Genomic DNA, 19,919 nt, shown 5'->3' with positions numbered 1-19,919 from the left:
CATTATAAAAAAAATAATCATTAATTATACTGAATCCATCAAAAACATATTTCAACCATTTCATGTCGAATCACGGGGTATAATATCCTCAGATATTTATTAAGTTAATGATATGTGTAAATAATGTCATGAATAAATTAGCTTCAGTCTGCCATCTATATCTATACTAGTATTATATTATTATATTGATGTTTATTTACTATCCCCCCAAAAAAAGAAAAGCACAGTAGTTTTGTATTTTAAAAAATCTATAAATTATCTATTGTGTTAAAACAATCGTCAAAATATGTAACGAAAGTGTTGATAACATGATTTTACACCATTGCACAAGTAAACAGTCGACTTTCCCTGAAAATGCTGACTTTGATGAGATTTCTTACAAGGATGAAAAGGCATCGCCACAACGCAACAGAAATCACCTTCCGGTTGAAATTGTGCAGCAAAGAGCATGCACTGTTTGGCTATAAAAAACAGATTACTTTCGGAAATCGGCATTCGTTTTGAAGGAGTTTCAAGGTCAAATCACTATGCCACGTCTTGACGCTGCGACACGGATCATCGCCATTGCAAGAATGCACGCTGGAGATTACCAATCTTCTGTTGCCAGGCGTCTGAATGTTAGTCTGAACACGATATCACGGCTTGCAGCTCGTTACAACCAAACAGGTACAACAAATGACCGTCCCCGTACAGGCAGACCTCGAGTCATCATTGCAGCCCAAGATCGGTACATTCAGGTACTACATTTGCGTGATCGTACTGCCACGGGTGAGAGCACAGCAGCAAGGGTGCCTGGACGTCGGAGGATATCCGATCACACTACGGAACAGGTTGAGAGAGATTGGACTGAGAGCCAGGGGACCCGACGTCGGGACCGTATACTACGTCGTCACCATCGCGCTCAGCGTCTCCGTTATCTAAAGTTATCCACTTGGTTGTATAGACATTTTCTTCTTCTAAACTGATGTAAAAATTCACGTCCTAAAATCTATTTGTGGACGAGTTATACATGTTTGAAAATACAACATTTTCGCAACAGATTTCTGGGTTATGCGTTTCTTTTTTTTAATAGTATACTTGGAAAATGTACGGAGAACATCCTGTATACTGAATCACTCAAAAAATATTTCAAGCATTTCATGTCATATAATTGGGTATAATATCTTCTGATATTTATTAAGTTACATTTTTTAATAATCATTGCAGGTATCCCCAGAGCGAAATTTAGAAGATGAGTATGGGTAATTCTTTCATGCATCCTCCATTCTTCAAGGGTACAGTCAAGTAAGAAGCCCATTAGGATGGATCTGATTGCGCTAGCTCATGGAGCGCACCCGAGGTGGTTCTAGGAAGTCTCTAGTGTGACGGATTGTCCTGTTGATCCTCTGGCGATCACATCTGGATTTCGTCACTTCTGTCAGGTCAGGCAAACCTTTTGGGGATTTCAAGCATTCTTTCCATCGTGTCGTTCCAATAGAAATCGTGATTCATCATTGAACCAGATTCAACGCCAATTCGGCAAGATACCAAGAATCATGTCCTTTATGTCTCATTTCACATTTGTCGAGCGGTACCGGTCGCCGTAGCTGTTCGTGAACTGATATCTTATTGCTTGAAATTGCATATTTCATGATTCACCCATAAGCAAAAAGCATTCCACATCAAACCCTAAAAACAGAATAAATGTCCACCGTTATTTTTCTGGGTAGCAGAACAAAATCCCCTTTGACATATTCCTCATATATACTGAAGACAGCCTTTATGTCTCATTTCAGTGAACTGATATCTTATTGCAAGAAGTACCCATACACTGTTTCAGAATTTAAAACTTTCACAACAGTCCACACCTTCTTCAACATTGTTGTCTTTAGCTTCCCTTTCTACCAGAACGTATATTTCCTGGAAACTATTTATGGCATGCATGTTTGAAATATCTTACATTGTGGTCCGAGGAAAGACCGTTTTCCGGATGATCCCAGACGTTTAGCGGTATCGTAGAGCGATAATGTTTTCTTGCACACTCACAGCATCACAGAACTCCATCCAAAGTGTCGACTTTGGTAAAACAACGAGTTTTACTCCATGTACACAGAGTTTCCCCTTTCGTCGGTTCAACATACAATCTGAAGGAGATAGCTTAAATGTTTCATCCACCCTCAGTGCTTACATTTTCAAGCAACCCGAGTGGGCTGTGTTTTATCTGACGTACATACCTAAAGAGTGAGTGAGTGAGTTTAGTTTTAAGCCGCTTTTAGTAATATTCCATCAATATCATCAATACCAGAAATGGGCTTCACACATAGTACCCATGTAGGGAATCGAACCCGGGTCTTCGGTGTAACGAGCAAACGCTTTAACCACTAGGCTACCCCACCGCCCCTAAAAATACCGAAAGAAAATCCAGTATTACGTGTGAAGTGTGAATGTTATCCCTTAACTGTTTGATGGAGATTAATGTGGTGTGGCCTGTTCTGTAGGGACACCAGGTATTACAGGTACGTGTTATGTGTGCTTGCGTCTGTGTGTGCATGCGTCTGTGTGTGCGTGAGTCTGTATGTGTATTTTTTTGGTCAATGTCGGTTTTGAGGTTGGCACAATTTCACTGAGTTATTATGTCTCAGTTTAACATGGAATCCCAGTTGAAAAACAGTAAGCAGGCTCCGACATCACAGACTTATTTTATTCTCTAAATGACGAGCGTCAGGGTAACATCAAGCACCACATCTGAAAACCTTTGGGTATCGAACCATCTTTTCGGGCATACGCTCTATCTACTAGACCATGGGGGTGCTAAAGTAATGTGCACAGGCCCGCGAATCCATATGTATTTTATGACCCATTATGTAATACTATGATTATTCGATACAACTGGGGGCGGTGGGGTAGCCTAATGGTTAAAGTGTTGGCTCGTCACGCCGAAGACCCGGGTTCGAATCCCAGCATGGGCACAATGTGTGAAGCCCATTTCTGGTGTCCCCCGCCGTGATGTTGCTGGAATATTGCTAAAAGCGGCGTAAAACCATACTCAGTCAGTCAGTCGATACAACTGGGTCCAGGCATTCGTGTCTTCACCTCTCGTTTTCATGGACACCCATCTCTTGTTATACCTTACATTAACCGTATGTATTCCCGGGTAATGATCCGTGAAGATCCAGGTTAGATTTGGTCTTCAGTAACCCTTGCTTGTCGTAAGAGTGAGTATGGTTTTACACCACTTTTAGCAATATTCCAGCAATATCACGGCGGGGACACCGGAAATGGGCTTCACACATTGTACCCATGTGGGGAATCGAACCCGGATCTTCGGCGTAACGAGCGAACGCTTTAACCACTGGGATACCCCACCGCCCCCTTGTCGAAAGAAGAGACTAACGGGATCGGGTGGTCAGTCCCACTGACTTGGCTGACACGTCATCGTATCCTATTTGCGTAGATCAATGTTCATGGTGGCAATCACTGGATTGTCTGGTCCAGACCTGACAATTGCTGGACGATTGCTGAATGTGACGTTAAAAACAAATAAACAAGCAAAACAAACAAACATGGGTAATGACGGTTTTATGCCTCTTTGAAACAGTATTACAAATCACCCATGTTAACTGAATGTTGAGAAAACTGATACATGTATCAAATCTTTATCACTCTAGCAGAGAAACACGGGTATCGGGCTGGTAAGCCTGGACACATACTTTTAGAAACGGGATTCGACCCACCTTCATTCAGGAAGGCAACTTTACGAAAACGTAACGGTAGCATGGTCCGCCGAGCCAGCTGTGTCCCTAAGCAGGTAGTGTATGTTACAGCCAATCTGTGTAATCAGTCATTTCGCGTAATGACTAAATGAATCAGTCATTTCGTGAAGTGCCTGTGAGCACTAGGCAATACGTGTAATGACTGAAAATTCCAGTTATTACACGAAATGACTAAATATCATAGTCAGGCATTACGTGAAATGACTGAAATGCTGTCAAGACCACAAAAGTTCAATGTAAAACTTTTATTGACGCTATAATAAAAATGATTTACAAGTTGCACATCAAGATAAAGTAGAATTGTAATTGAACTATGGAAATATACTGAGTATACTGTGCCAACACATTCACCAATAAGTCCTACAGTCAAATCAAGAGCTAAATCATACATAAAAAAAGTAATGTAGTTGAGTCTTCCATCACAAAATTTAAATCATATACTTAGGGAAACAAATAAGGGAACACCACTTCGTGGCAGTGTTCCTATATTTTATTCTCAGATTTCCTCCCACAGAGCTATTCAAAACTGGTGATGAAAACTGGAAAATAATAAAGAAACGCTTGAATTTCCCTGTGTTCCTTTAGTTGTTTCTCTCAGTATATACTCATGCCAACAATAGTTGTCACCCCATCCCCATCCCATCCCCACACACACCTCACACCCCCACCCCACACCCCCTCTCCAACCATTATTGGCATGAGTATATATCACAGAAGTCATTCAGTTGAACTGACAAATCACTTGTCACAATCTGACTAGTTCATCTCACAAGTCACTTGTTTTTGAATAACAGGCTGCTGTGACAACGGCTGGAGCATTTGATTTTGTTTTTGAAACACTTGCATCTATTGGTCCCACACCTCTTGGAACCTGCACAATTGCACCGGACATATCCCTGTCCACCACAGCTGGATTCTATATGTACAGCCTGGCAAAGAGTTACTGTCTTTGTACGATCTGGATCAGAGTCAGTAAGTAAATGCTAGGGACACAAATCAAACTGATTGCGTGAAAACTTCCCTTTCAGAATCCCTGCTTTAACACAACTAGTGTACATGTCATTCTCATCACGTCCCTTGATTATTCCCAGACTATTACGTGCTCACAGCCACTTCACGAAATGAGTGCGTGAGTGAGTATGGTTTTACGCCGCTTTTAGCAATATTCCAGCAATATCACGGCGGGGGACACCGGAAATGGGACTTCAAGAAATGACTGATTCCTTTAGTCATTACGCGAAATGACTGATTACACAGATTGAGTGTAACATATACAAGCAACACGTTAACTATTGACGATGTATGTTATTTATGAAGGAACCATATTGAATTACATTGGTTTATTCTATTCAACAAGACACGTAGGCCATCGGCCCATGACACAGCAGTTTTACAGCAGCCACAATACGTATTGCCTACAATAAATATTTGGGGCCAATGTCATCGGGGATATCTCGAAACGATATCACAACTGCCCTTTTGACAGTTGGTTTTGACAGCTATGTTGTCGGACCTTTTGAGAGTTATCTCCCTTACATTTGGGGGCGTGGTTAACTCTCCACTGGCGATCCGTTAATTGTAATTGTATATCTCAACATACATAGCCAACTTTATTGTAAGATCAATTTTATCACTGGACATTAAAAGATTAAATTTACCTAATGTTAGAAATACATAGTATTTCCTTGGTATAAAGATTTCACGCAAATCGGCATACAACCTAGTGTTGGGAATCAGTTGAAATCTCACAATTGATGATTGGTTCATTACCCACGAGCAATCATCGAAAAAAATTGGTTAGCGTCATTTTTCAGACTTCCCCTATTTAGGTTGTTATTGCAGATAAGTATATCGTGGATATCCTTTTCTTCTAGAAGAAGCGATGGTTGTGATGGTGGTGTCCGTGATTCTGAAGCAGAGACAATTCATGTACAAAACGTGAGAGTGAGTGAGTGAGTGAGTTGAGTTTTACGCCGCACTCAGCAATATTCCAGCTATATGGCGGCGGTCTGTAAATAATCGAGTCTGGACCAGACAATCCAGTGATCAACAGCATGAGCATCGATCTGCGCAATTGGGAACCGATGACATGTGTCAACCAAGTCAGCGAGCCTGACCACCCGATCCCGTTAGTCGCCTTTTACGACAAGCATAGTCGCCTTTTATAGCAAGCATGGGTTACTGAAGGGCTATTCTAACCCGGACCTTCACGGGTCAACGTGAGATGTTTAGAGAGGACGATAATGACATGTGACACTGAGACAATTAAATTCGGTAAATATGGTTGGTTAGTTTGTTCTTTGACGCCGCACTCAGCAATATTCCAGCTTTATGGCGGCGGTCTGTAAATAATCCAGTCTGGAGGTGAGGTGAGGTGAAAATGGGTTTTACGTCGTGCTTGAGAATATTTCGCTCATATGACGACGTGCATGCGTGTGTGTGTGTATGTGCGGCTGCTTGTACTAGCCCAGACTTAAGCTGGTTTTATAGTGCTAGCCCACTGAGATACCATGCCGAAGTGAAGCATGAATACCCCACTCAGACACATTATACTGACTCCGAGCCGACCAGTCCTTGTTGTACACATTAATGCCGAGCGCCAGGCAGGGACCAACAAGTACCATATTTTAACGTCTTTTGGTATGACGCGGTCGAGGGATCGAACCCGCGACCTTCGTGCTATAGGGACGGTGGGGTAGCCTACTGGTTAAAGCGTTGGCTCGTCACGCCGAAGGCCCGGATTCGATTCCCCACATCGGTACAATGAGTGAAGCCGATTTCTGGCGTCCCCCGCCGTGACATTGCTGCAATATTGCTTAAAACGGCGTAAAACTAAACTCACTCACTCCCACGCGTATGAATGGAAAGGATGGCATATGTTTTCTTCACTTGAACGGCCACACAGAGATGCTGCTTTTGATCCATAGATGTGGCCTGCGTTTTTCCAAATTCTTTCAAACTGATACGTGGTAAGGGAGGTAATCCCGTTTACTCAGGGATTTTATGGGTGGGGAGTGAACTAAAATATACAACAAATACAAAATAAAAATAATGAAACAACATCACGTCAGGGGACACCAGAAATGGGCTTCACACATTGTATCCATGTGGGGAATCGAACCCGGACCATAGGCGTGACGAGCGAACGCTTTAACCATAAAGCTACCCCACCGCCCCAGTCGGTAAGAGTTTCAAAGTTAAACAAAGCACTGGTCCTGCTACTCACCTCCTTCACAACAACCCTCTCATTGCCGAATCTGTCCTCCTTGACCACCACCTTGTGTCCGAAGCCGTCATTAAACACAGTCTTGTTCTGTGGGTGATGGTGGTGATGGTGATCCTGTAAGAGAAACAGTTACACCTCCTTAGACCCGACCCTGTTAATCTGGAAACTTATATGTTGGGAAAATTTAATCTTGAAATGTAAGTCTAGGAACACTTCGCCTGGAATCAGACTGCCTGACTGACTGAGTTTGGTTTTACTCCGCTTTTAGCAATATTCCAGCAACATCACGGCGGGGGACACCAGAAATGGGCTTCACACATTGTACCCATGTGGGGATTCGAACCCGGGTCTTCGGCGTGACAAACCAACGTTTTAACCACTAGGCTACCCCACCGCCCCGGAATCAGACTGAGAACACATAATCCATAATTGGATTGAAAACAACAACAATAGTCTGAGAGTCTCCAACCATGAAGCTATTAGTCTGGAACAGGCGAACATTGAATCTTGATAGTTAGTAAGGAAACTAGAAAGGGTTAATTTGAATTGCATTAGGTCGATGCTCATGCTGTTGATCATTGGATCGACTCGATTATTTACAGGTATAGCTGGAATATTGCTGTGTGCGGCGTTAAACAACAAACACAACTTACTTTGGAAACCGTTTGTCTTGGAACACTTATTTGTCTGGGAAAATGGTAGTACTCAACAGGCTCCGGGGACAGTTTCAAAAGAAGATTGTTTTTCAAGGAAGTGGTTTTGGTGGCTGAGAATTTCGTTTTTAGCTGGCATTTTTAAAGTAAATAAACGCACCCATCAACCGGTTAAAAACATTCTAAACAAATACAGGAATGTTGAGCCTAAGGTAAAATTTGTTTAAATTACTTCCGTGTTTTAACGCTATGTATAGCGTTACATTACTCAACTGTTGAGGTTTAACAGACGTCGAATGGAATAAGGTGTCCTGAGTTGCAGCTCTGTCGGTTTCGGTGTCTACCCAAGTGTCGGTAGCAGTGTCGGAATGTGTCTGAAGCAGTGTCTGCATATGTCTAAAGCAGTGTCGGAATGTGTCTAAAGCTCTGTCAGCGTGTCTGAAACTATTGGCATGTGTCTGCAGGAGTGTCGCCACGTGTCTGTTAGCAATGTCGACATGTATCGGCATGTCTGAAGCAGTGTCGGCATGTGTCTGAAGCAGTGTCTGCATGTGTCTGAAGCAGTGTCTGCATGTGTCTGAAGCAGTGTCGGCATATGTCTGAAGCAGTGTCTGCATGTGTCTGAAGCAGTGTCAGTATGTGTCTAAAGCAGTGTCGGAAAATGTCTGAAGCAGTGTCGGAATATGTCTGAAGCAGTGTCGGCATGTGTCTGAATCAGTGTCGGCATATGTCTGAAGCAGTGTCGGAGGTTGTCTGAAGCTCTGTCAGCGTGTGTCTGAAACTGTCGGCATGTGTCTGCAGGAGTGTCGCCGTGGGTCTGGAGAGGTGCTGGCATGTGTCTGTAGCAATGTCGACATATATCTGAAGCAGTGTCTGCATATGTCTGAAGCAGAGTTCGAATGTGTCTGAAGCTCTGTCAGCGTGTGTCTGAAACTATCGGCATGTGTCTGCAGGAGCGTCGCCATGTGTCTGTTAGGAATATCGACATGTATCTGAAGCAGTGTCGACATGTGTCTGAAGCAGTGTCAGAATGTGTCTGAAGCAGTATCGGCATGTGTCTGAAGCAGTGTTGGTATGTGTCGGTCAGTGTCGGCATATGTCTGAAGCAGTGTCGGCATATGTCTGAAGCAGTGTCGGGACGTGTCTGGAGCTCTGTCGGCATGTGTCTGCAGGAGTGTCGCCATGTGTATGAAGCAGTGCTGGCATATGTCTGTAGCAATGTCGACATTTATCTGTAGCAATGTCGACATTTATCTGAAGCTTTTGAAACTGTGTCTCCATATGTCTAGGGCGGTGTCTGCATATGTCTGAGGCGGTGTCTACATATGTCTGAGGTGGTGTCTGCATATGTCTGAGGTGGTGTCTGCATATGTCTGAAGCAGTGTCAGCATGTGTCTGAAGCAGTGTCTGCATATGACTGAAGCAGTGACGGCATTTGTCTGAAGCAGTGTCAGCATGTGTCTGAAGCAGTGTCTGCATATGTCTGAAGCAGTGTCGGGACGTGTCTGGAGCTCTGTCAGCGTGTGTCTGAAACTGTCGGCATGTGTCTGCAGGAGTGTCGCCATGTGTATGAAGCAGTGCTGGCATATGTCTGTAGCAATGTCGACATTTATCTGTAGCAATGTCGACATTTATCTGAAGCTTTTGAAACTGTGTCTCCATATGTCTAGGGCGGTGTCTGCATATGCCTGAGGCGGTGTCTACATATGTCTGAGGTGGTGTCTGCAAATGTCTGAGGTGGTGTCTGCATATGTCTGAAGCAGTGTCTGCATATGTCTGAAGCAGTGCCTGCATATGTCTGTAGCTCTGTCGGCAGGTGTCTGAAGCAGTGTCGGAATGTGTCTGAAGCAGTGCCTGCATATGTCTGTAGCTCTGTCGACAGGTGTCTGCAGTAGTGTCGGAATGTGTCTCCAGTAGTGTCAGCATGTGTCTGTAGCTGTGGCGGCATGTGTGTGTAACTCTGTGGGGATGTGTCTGAAACTGTGTCGGTCTGTGTCTGAAGCAGTGCCATCATATGTCTGAAGCAGTGCCTATAGCAGTGATTACTTTAACAACTAACTCTCCCCTACTGTATCAATAAATCAAGAAGTATGACCATTTGAAACTGACCTCTTTCACGATGACCTTCTCATGGCCAAATCCATCCCTCTTGACCACGACCTTGTCACCACAAGGGTCTCTGAACACCGTCCTAGACTGGCCATGTGCTCCGACTGTCGTTGTGCTCACTACTGGTGGCTGGGCGTAGGGGTAACCCGCAGGGGGTGGCGCGTAGGCCCCGGCAGGGTATTGTGGGGGGTAGGCACCTGCAGGGTACTGTGGAGGGTATGCTCCGGGTTGGGGTGGGGGCACATTTCCTTGGGGGTAGTACGGATTGCCTGGGTAGCCTGAAAATAACATAATCGTCTGTGAATCGTATTATTATAATATCTCAGAGCTGCTAATATGGCGGCTGCTTCGGCTGTGAAAATGGAGCTGTTATCCGATAATTGAGAAGATATTGTTCTGAATCTAGTGAAAGTGGCACAAGCAACTGCTCCACCATCCTTGGACACATTCTGTATAGACCTAAGCAAATTTTGATGATTTATAGCAATATTCATCTCCTTAATTGTGTCAGATTGTACCATAAACATGCATTATAAGTCGAAAATAAAGCTACCGGGTACCCATTTCCATGCTATAACTTAGTATAAGTATGTAGTGTGACATATTGGGCGGTGGGGACGCTAGTGTTTCAAGCGTTCGCCGAAGACCCGGGTTCGACTCCCCACATGGGTACAATGTGTGAAGCCTATTTCTTAAGTCCCCCGCGTGCTGGAATTTTGCTAAAAGCGTCATACAAACTGAACTCGCTCACTTGACAACGTATTAACATTTATGAGTTGTACATTCTCGACTATGTAACCCTTGTACAATATGGAATCACAAATCGTTAAGGAAACTAGTCATTTGCTGAAATCCAGACCAGACAATCCAGTGATTAACAGAATGAGCATCGATCTACCAATTGGGATACGATGACATGTGTCAACCAAGTCAGCGAGCCTGACCACCCGATCCCGTTAGTCGTCTCTCGTTTCCTTTCAACCAACGTAGATACTGCGGTCAGTGTATGTAAGATAGCACACTGTAAAGTCTTCGAAAGGTTGAGTCTGTGAGTTAAGTTTTACGCCGCTTTTAGTAATATTCCAGCAATATCACGACGGGGTACACTGGAAATCACATTGTCTTCGAACGAAGCAGTATCTCCACTTTTACGAGTTAAGGTTTTAAGAAAAGTTATTACATTGTACTACTTTTTCATGTAAATGCTGCTGTTGACAACGACTGAAAAGAATTGGTTTTAAGATTAGCGGAGAGAGATAGGGTCTATCATTGAAATGAGCCTGAAAATATTCCTTGACGCTAATCTTTCCCGTGAAGAAACGATTAAAACTGGTTTTACGCAAGGATGAGTGAGTGAGTGAGTGTGTGTGTGTGAGTGTGAGTGTGAGTGTGAGAGTGAGTGAGTGAGTGAGTGAGAGTGAGTGAGTGAGTGAGTAAGTTAACATTTAAAGTTACATCGGCAATATGTCAGCCATATCGTGACAACGCAAGGGTTTAAACGCAAGGGTTTACTCCCATTGTGCCCACTTTGGGAAATGGGCAGTGTTAAAACAACAGTGGGATTAGAGTATAGTCTGTATCAGGCTAGCGGGCAGTGGTATATAGTATAGTCTACTTAACTCTTAAGTCATAAACTACATACTTAATTCATAAACTAGTATGTAAGTGGCATTAACTCAGCATGACATAAGTGTAATGAGTTTGAGATAATAATTTATTTACATACAAGTAAATTAACAATCACATCTTGATACATGGCAGAACTAGATCTAGGCGTCTGTCGAACAAGGTCCTTGATATGAGTCAAGAACCTGTCAACAGAAAGTCTGTTTGGATCGACCTCATGGTTATCAATGTTGTTGTACTAAGTGATAAGTCACTCATTCATATTCAGTGTCGCTCGGCAGTCTGTGACACAGCATCTCCAGTAGACTCTATTATTCTTTCGGTTCTTAACCCTAAACTTACAGTTGCCATACGTCAAATTTTGTCCACCCTGAGCATTATCAATCTACTGGACGTCAACTTGAGCATTAGCCATGATGATGAATGATGAAGTCGGGGTTCATTAATACATATATACATGACTGGGACATTTGTTAGTGTTCACCAATTTGTTATGAAATGTGCTCACCAATTTATTCAGACTTGTGGTCACGGAGTCACCAGACTTACCTTGAAACAGACCATAACTAATCCCCCTATTGTTCTACAGGTGACTGCATTTTGTTGTTTTAAGAAAAGTGGGCACAGTTGGGGGTACTCCTCACCATACTAGAGACCACGGGGACTTACATTGCTTTTGCTGTCTGCATCTACTCTAGCTGGATGTAAACCATCCTATCAGGTATTCGCGACTAGCTATTTGTTTAAAATCGACATGACCGCTGCGATTAAGAACTGTGGTATACCTAACTGTTTTTCGAAAGATGTAGGCTTACATACCTCTCACTGGGACAATCCTTCAGAAGAGGACACCGAGGAGTGGGCCAGTGGTTAAAGCGTTCGCTCGTCACGCCGAAGGACGGGTTCGATTCCCAACATGGGTACAATGTGTGAAGCCCATTTCTGTTCCCCTTTGTGATATTGCCGGAATATTGCTAAAATCGGCGTAAAACCATACTCACTCACTCACTGATGCAGTATCCTAGTTGTGCAGCTCGTCTCTCTTGAAGTAATTCACTGGATTGTCTGATCCTACTCAATTATCATACAACCGTGATATACGTATGTAGCTGGGCTGTTGTGGTGTTCGGCCTCAAACAACAATCAAACGAACAAAACTTACCTGGATAGCTCATGATTATCGCTCGATCGCACCAGTTGATGATCAAATATGGACTGAAATATGTGATATCAACACACATATATATACAGACTATGGGTCATCATTTTCACGTGATGTGTGACGTAGATGGCTGGGATCGGAGGCGTTATCGCAAACTCCGCAACAGTTGCGTAAACCATAACACTTGGTCGTAGCTGAAGAGGAAGCGTTTGGCAGTGTGATGAGTTTGAATATCACAACGCGGACATTGTCCTGAGTGGCAATTGATAAAAACGAGATAAACTGATGCTGGTATTTAGTATATGTTGATAACTGTTTATATTCTCTATACGCTGCTTGTGGTTAGTGTTGCCAGCCTAGATTTGTTTAATTCTACACTGATATGATCCGGTTATCACTGGTCTTCAGAAGCCCACGCTTGTCGTAAGAGGCGACTAACGGGATCAGGTGGTCTGGCTAGCTGACTTGCTTGACACATGTCATCGTATTCCAATTGCGTAGATCGATGCTCATGCTGTTGATCACTGGATTGTCTGGTCCAGACTCGATTATTTGCAGACAGCCGCCATGTAGCTCGAATATTGCTGAGTGTGCCGTTGAAAGACCCCAAAAGAAAAGAAAACCAACACCAACAAAAACACACACCCCAAAAAAACAAAAAACAAAATAAACAACACCCCCTTCCCAACAGCAGCAAAAAACAAAAACAAAACAAAAAAGACCAAACAACCCCTACCACATAAACATGATGTGTAAGTCGTCGATTAAGCACTAGACAATAACATGAATTAGTTTTTACGTCATAACAAGATGGTTCCCGGCTCTATTTGCGCGTGCAAACTTGCACTTGTACAACCCCAATATGTAAAATCAAGACAATATGTATAAACTAACGCAATATGTAACAACTTAACGCAAAACGTAAAACATAACGCAATATGTAAAATATTAACGCAATATGTAAAAGATTTTTAAAACGCAAAAGTACAACACCTAACGCAAAATGTAAAAACAATTTTTAACTTAATATGTAAAAAAATAACGCAGTATGTAAAATCCTCTGTTAGGTTTGAATATTAGGGGTGGCAATCGATATCCATTTTTGTCACAGTTTGGCAAAAATTGACTTTATTTACAAAAACCAACATATCGCAATGTTTCTTACAAAATAAACTTCATATTACAATTTTTTTACAAAATTTTACCTCGTGCAGTATACCTGTAAGCAGAGTCGATAAACATATAATTTCCTTGTATATAGAGATATTTCAATCGATCTTACAGTCTATTTTCTAAAGTTTTAAAGGAATAAATTTATTCTTCAAACTTGTTTTCATAATGGTAATTTGGGGTATATTCATTATGTCTTATTCAAGAAGGTTTGACCTTTCCTTCAAACTGTCCATTCCGTTGTTGATAATCTGTGATTACCGAATTGGGTTTTTAAAGAAAACCACTTATTGATCCTTCTTAATTTGGTTTGAAATAACATGCATGTTGTAGCAATGTTTCCAATTTTAATTAATTGTATGGGGGGTTTGAATTAATTGCAATTGGTACTTGGCATCGAGATGGTAGCTCTGACAATTGGACTTCGGACCGAGCAGCTGATCTAGGAGAGTAGATGTAGTAGACACGAAATGTGGATATACTAAAAGGAGAATATGTGTAAAAAACGAAGAGAATGAAGAACAGATGAGAGGAGTTATAGTAGAAAAGAGTGAGTCCTCTGTAGAGGCGATGTGTGGCGAATATAAAAATGAAGGCAAATTCATCGTGACAGGACATCAAAGACCAACCGAGGAAAATTCATTTGGAAACAAACTTAAGTTAAAAGGGATTCTCAAGAAATGAGCGATCTACCAATATCGTCACATAAAGGACACATCAAACATTAGGAGACAGGGAGAAAAACGAAATACACTTTCACTTACACAACAGCTTGGGTTTTGTCATCTTTGATTCTGTACTTCTGATAATACGGTGTGTCAACGTCCATCAACCGGCGCATTTATACTGATCTATTGATCAGTGCTACGTTCAGTAAGAGCCAGTTGTTGCTAACATCACGTTGTGTGACGCTAATGCGTGAACACCTGGTGTCGTAACTTATTGTCACTGATCCATTCATGTAATATCCCGTCCATCTCCATTTATTTCAAACGGAATCGTCTTTTATTTGAACCACGGAACTGTATATTCTCTGGTGTAGACATTCAATGTGCTACTTTTAGCAATATCTCAGCAATATCAGGGGACACCAGAAATTGGCTTCACACAATGTAGCCTACCCATGTTGGGAATCGAGTCCGAGTCCTCAGCGTGATGAACGGACGCTTTAACCATTAGGTTGCCCCACCGCCCCCAGACGTTTAACCTTGGAGGTGTATGCGTTTGTTATGTTAGGGAGTTCAGATTGATAATACAATGTGCCATTTGAGATTAACATCCAATGATCGAGGGAAAAACAAAGCGCCTTTTGAGCAGGTGATCTGGATATTGGCGCTATACAAATATATATAAATATAAATGTTGCAGTAGGCTCGTGACGTGGTTAATGACAGGTTATCATACCTCAACAAAGTGTATCCTTATTCACAATGTCCATCACTGGTTTGGGGAGGGGGGGTGGGATAGAGCCTAGTGGTTAAAGCGTTGGCTCGTCAATTAAGTGGTTGGTTTTGGTGATGGGTTGAGGGTGGATTTGATGACTCGGTCAACAAGTTAAGTGGGATAAATGTTAAGTTGGGTGAAAACGTGGCGATGGTGTTGGAGCTCGGGTTCAGGTGAGGCAGAGGATAGACTGATAGCACGGCGGGTGAGGGTAGAGATTATGCCGGTTTTAGTTCTGAGAGCGTGGTTAGAGTCAAATTGGATGTATTGGTCAGCGTGTTGGGGTTTACGGTAGACAGAGGTTTGAATAGTTTTGTCAGCAGTGCGGGTGTCCAGAACGTCAAGGAAAGGAAGTTGTGAGCTGTTTTCAGTTACGATAGTAAACTGAATTCGGGGATACTGTTGGTTAAGGTGTTGGAGAAGAACAGTGAGGTCGTGATTTTGGAGAGGAAGACAAAGGTGTCATCAACCTTCCTGAACCAGCAGGTTGGTTTGATTGGTGAGGTGCGGAGTGCTTGTTGCTCGAAAGAGGTCATATAAATTTCAGAAAGGTTAGGAGAGAGAAGTGAGCCCATGGGTAGTCCATTGATCTGCACAAAGATGTCATCACCCCAGGTAAAGTAGATGGAAGCGATGGAGTTAGAAATGGGTTGGATGATGGAGTCAGTGGAGAGGTTAGTGTCAAGGGGAGTGTTAAGGTTATCAAGACGGTGCCGGAGGGTGAGGAGGGTTTCGTTAATGGGTACACTGGTAAGTAGGTCCACAAGGTCAATAGGTCATAACTTAGTATGTTACCAGGATTGGTGATAGACTTCAGTTTGTCACAAAACTGGGCTGAATTTGCAGTTGTTGTCGTCAACATGGTCTCAAAGTCTGGAGTGTTGAGCATCTAGCCGCTGACAAGACACCACCACCTACCGCAAAGTCAAGAAAGATCCCAGAATACTAAGCACCACGGGGTCTTACGGTACTTTTGTTTCCTGCATGGTCCCTGGCTTTTATCAAATGATAATTGACATGGTTAAAAAGATCCTTTATTTTTGTACACTGAAACATTGATCCCAGTGATGGAAAAACTAACACATCGTCACATAATGACTTCTTCAAATCTGGACTGACAACCCAAGTAGGTATAACCAATAGTTGGTTTAATTTCATGCAACGTATTTGGGCCATTTTCAAAATTGGTAGGATTTTCAGTTCTTTATTACAGTAATATCAAACTCCTCAAAATTGATTTAATCTTTATTCAAATAAAATCTCAAACACAAATCTATTCAAAAATACAAACACGCAGGCTCAAATGTACTAACTGACCTTTTAATTGACACATAAGTAATTAGTAGAGTGGGGGAAAGAGGTGACCGTTACCACTTCTTCGTCCTAAACTGAATTTTGAAATATAATTTATAAAAATCTTTTTATGATGGCAGACACAGCTTTTATACCGACTTAATCAAACTTGAAGGTGAAAACTATTATCATGAATCTTGAAAGTGCTATTTTGTATCTTTCATTTATTTACCGCAAAATAATAGCATTTTTCGAAAACATTGTGCAGCTTTGTATATAGCTTTCAACAGGGAAATTGTCTAAAACAAACATATGCTACTAAGCCCAGAACATCTTTTGATGACACCAACATAAAGAGGAGTGTTTCATGTACAGCTGCTAACCAAAAGTCCGTTTAACTCACATTTGAGATGGTGTTTGAGACTTTATGAGGAATCTATTAGAATTTCACTCCTTAATAATTACGAATTTATAGCTTGAAATGTTGGTAATGTCGCCAACAACATTGGTAATTTTGAAAAGTGATGTTAATTATGGCCTCCTCGGGCCTACTATGACATCACCCCTGGAACCGGGGGTATGACCCTGAAGCGGCCGAGCAGTAGAAAACGTGAGTAAATATGCTTATATTTATTACATCGCTAAGTCAAATTCTTCATATATCTGTAAGAACTCCTTTCTGTTTAGTATTGAGTTTAAACTTATTTCTGTTAAAGTAAGATACATTTTTTTCTTGTTAAACTTACAGGATTGTAATTCCGATATAATTATTAGTAATTCAAGTGTGATAACAAAATCTTAAGCTTTAAGGTCACGTTTACTTTCACATATTTTATGAAAAATGTTTTGTAAATCATTTTGGTTCATTGTTTTACAGAATGGCAGGTGTCAAACAGAAGAAATGGACATTTTCGAAAGGACCCAAATTATTACTCTGAGAGACACTGGTTTGTCATGGAAAGCAGGGAAAAAGTTTATGGCAGAAAAATGTAACTCTTTCGTTTTCTAGCAAGGCATGACAAAACTTTAAAAGAAATATACACTTACAGGGTCATTTGAGGACTACCACAGATCGGGCAGGCCGAAATGTACGTCACGACGTGGAAATTGAAAATCATCAGAAAAGAGATCTGCGTGATAGGTATGCAACCATGAACATTCTGAACAGAAGACTGCGCACAACTCTGGGTCGACGGGTCAGCCAGATGACCATCTCTGGGAGACTTCGCCATTTTGGACTCAAGTGTTATGTTCCTCTACTGAAAAAAACTCAGAGAAAGAAAACATTAGCGTGGGCTCGGCGATACCGACATGTTGAAGTGCCAGATTGGAACAAGGTTCTTTTCTCGGATGAATCAATCTTCAGGGGCCTCTCAAATCGTCGACGAATGAAAGTGAGGCGTTCAACTCATGAAAGGTACAGGCGTCATTGACTGCAAACAGCTGTAAAACACCCACCCCAAGTTCATGTATGGGGAGTGATGTCACCAAATGGACCAGGAATTCTAAAACATGTGACCGGTACACTCAACAACCAGAGATATCAGCAAGATATCATCAATGACATCAAAGAACATGGTTCATGTCTTGTATTTCCTGGAAGAGAATTCACAATGCCCCTGCGCATAATTCAAGATCAACTCGTGCATTTCTGGCTGCCAAGGAAGTTAGTCTGCTTGACTGGCCAGGAAACTCCCCCGACATGAATCTCATAGAGACATTCTGGGATATTATTGGCAAGAAAATAGCTCGGGACATGCCACCATCCAGTAAACAAACATGGCAATCAGTGAAGAAACACTGTTATGGTCTGAAAAAGTCACCCTTCAAACCTTGTACTACAGTGTGCCGAAAAGAATCTGAGCTGTGATACGTAATACGGGCGGAGCTATCCCTTACTAATATATATCTAAACATGTACATCAACTTATTGTCACCATGTCCATCATTTTACATTGTCAAATTCCCTTGTAATTGTTGCCATAAAATGTGTTTACTTTACAAAGATTAAACGGACTTTTAGTTAGCAGCTGAATTAATTAGAGCAGTCAATTAACACCAGTAACGGTTAGGACAATAGTGGTAACTGTTTGGACGGGAATGGCTGGACATAAACCTACAACAATTTGATTCAACATAGAAACAGCTAACATGAAAAGGAAAAGTGACATAATTTACTTCAACTGCTAACCCTAATTTGGACATACAGTGAAATGTGTATTAGAAATTGTACCTTGTAACAAATATGACATGTTTCTTCCATGCTGTGGTAACGGTTTGGACATTTGTTATATCAATATGAACCTTGTGAATGAATTTAGGCTTTTGAATAAAAACAAATTATAGCTTCTAAAGAGCAGAAAACCACACCTGTCTAGATTGAAAATCACTTATAATCTAAGAAAGAGTGCAATTGGGGAACGAAAATTGAATGAATAGTAACGGTTGTGACATTATTGGAAACAGTCAGGACATCAGTGTAACAAACAAATGTTATGCCTCTAAAAAGTTGCAAAAGATTAAATTATGAAAGGTACTGCAACAACTATGATACTGTAGACATGGTGCTTTTAACCCAAAGTGCACAATTTTGACAAAATTCCGGCCTTAACCGCCCCACTTTATAATGCTTCAGAAAAAATGCACATTTTTAAAACAGTAAATGACTGCTGAGTGATAGTTCTGAAGTAATCAATACAAATAGTTACTTTGTGACAAACATTATTTTCTGTCAGTATATTTCTGCAGTAAAAGAAATCTACCAGGAAACTATTCTTGCCCAAAAGATTATGAAATATATATTCTTTCGCAATTTCATACACGAAAGCTTATCTATTGATTTCACCTTCACGCAGACTTGCAGTGTGACTGAGCGACCACCGCCACAGTGCCGGAATATTGCTCAGAGCGGCGTTTAACAGCAAACAGAACAGAGCTACCTGGCTGTGTGGGACATATACGTATGTCACCAGTGCCCCGGCCTCTGGTAGATTATGCTGGCGATTATAAATTGGTGATGTTGATATTCCAAGGATACATTATCATAGGATATTTATATAGCGCACATGTATACCCACCCACGCAGCTAGTACATGATCAAGGCGCTGGTATTTTACCGTCGATCATTGGATGTCAATCTCAACGGTACATCATAATATCAATCTCAACTCCCTGAGGATCATACAACTCTTGCAGCTACTAGGCGCACCGAGTTATAGCGGCTTTCCCATCCTTAACGAGATACCCATTCACAGCTGAGTGGACTGGGGCACATAGTCACAGTACTTTGTCCAGGTTTATTGCAGGTTGCTGTATCCGCAACTAGGTGTTTGCACGTATTCATGCGGCCACCATCTGGTCATATACCAAAGGATTCGTGGGTTCTTTTAAGTGCACAGGGTTGTGTACTGTACACTAGGGGTTGTGACAACACTGAAAGAGTCAGCACACAAAGTTGACTCCAAGGTTTTTACACCGGGTCACAG

The 19,919-nt window shown here is 41.8% G+C and overlaps 1 protein-coding gene and 1 long non-coding RNA gene across 2 annotated transcripts; both read right to left on the bottom strand.

Annotated features, from left to right (window-relative positions):
• Positions 1–3,541: 3,541 nt before the first annotated feature.
• LOC124252785 lies at positions 3,542–4,376 on the bottom strand. The gene is made up of 2 exons (XR_006892026.1): positions 4,280–4,376; positions 3,542–4,130 (listed from the first exon to the last, which is right to left on the bottom strand). It is a non-coding gene; the product is annotated as an uncharacterized LOC124252785 (long non-coding RNA).
• Positions 4,377–5,042: 666 nt separating this feature from the next.
• LOC124252782 lies at positions 5,043–12,655 on the bottom strand. The gene is made up of 4 exons (XM_046686439.1): positions 12,529–12,655; positions 9,741–10,018; positions 6,979–7,092; positions 5,043–5,661 (listed from the first exon to the last, which is right to left on the bottom strand). Exons 1-4 carry the CDS (start codon positions 12,605–12,607, stop codon positions 5,623–5,625), a joined length of 510 nt encoding a protein of 169 aa, XP_046542395.1. The 5' UTR covers positions 12,608–12,655; the 3' UTR covers positions 5,043–5,622.
• Positions 12,656–19,919: the final 7,264 nt, after the last annotated feature.

Source organism: Haliotis rubra, unplaced genomic scaffold (assembly GCF_003918875.1).
Source record: "Haliotis rubra isolate DU_JTF1 unplaced genomic scaffold, ASM391887v1 Scf524, whole genome shotgun sequence".
NCBI lineage: Eukaryota > Metazoa > Mollusca > Gastropoda > Lepetellida > Haliotidae > Haliotis > Haliotis rubra.
This window is presented reverse-complemented; position numbering and strand designations above follow the sequence as displayed.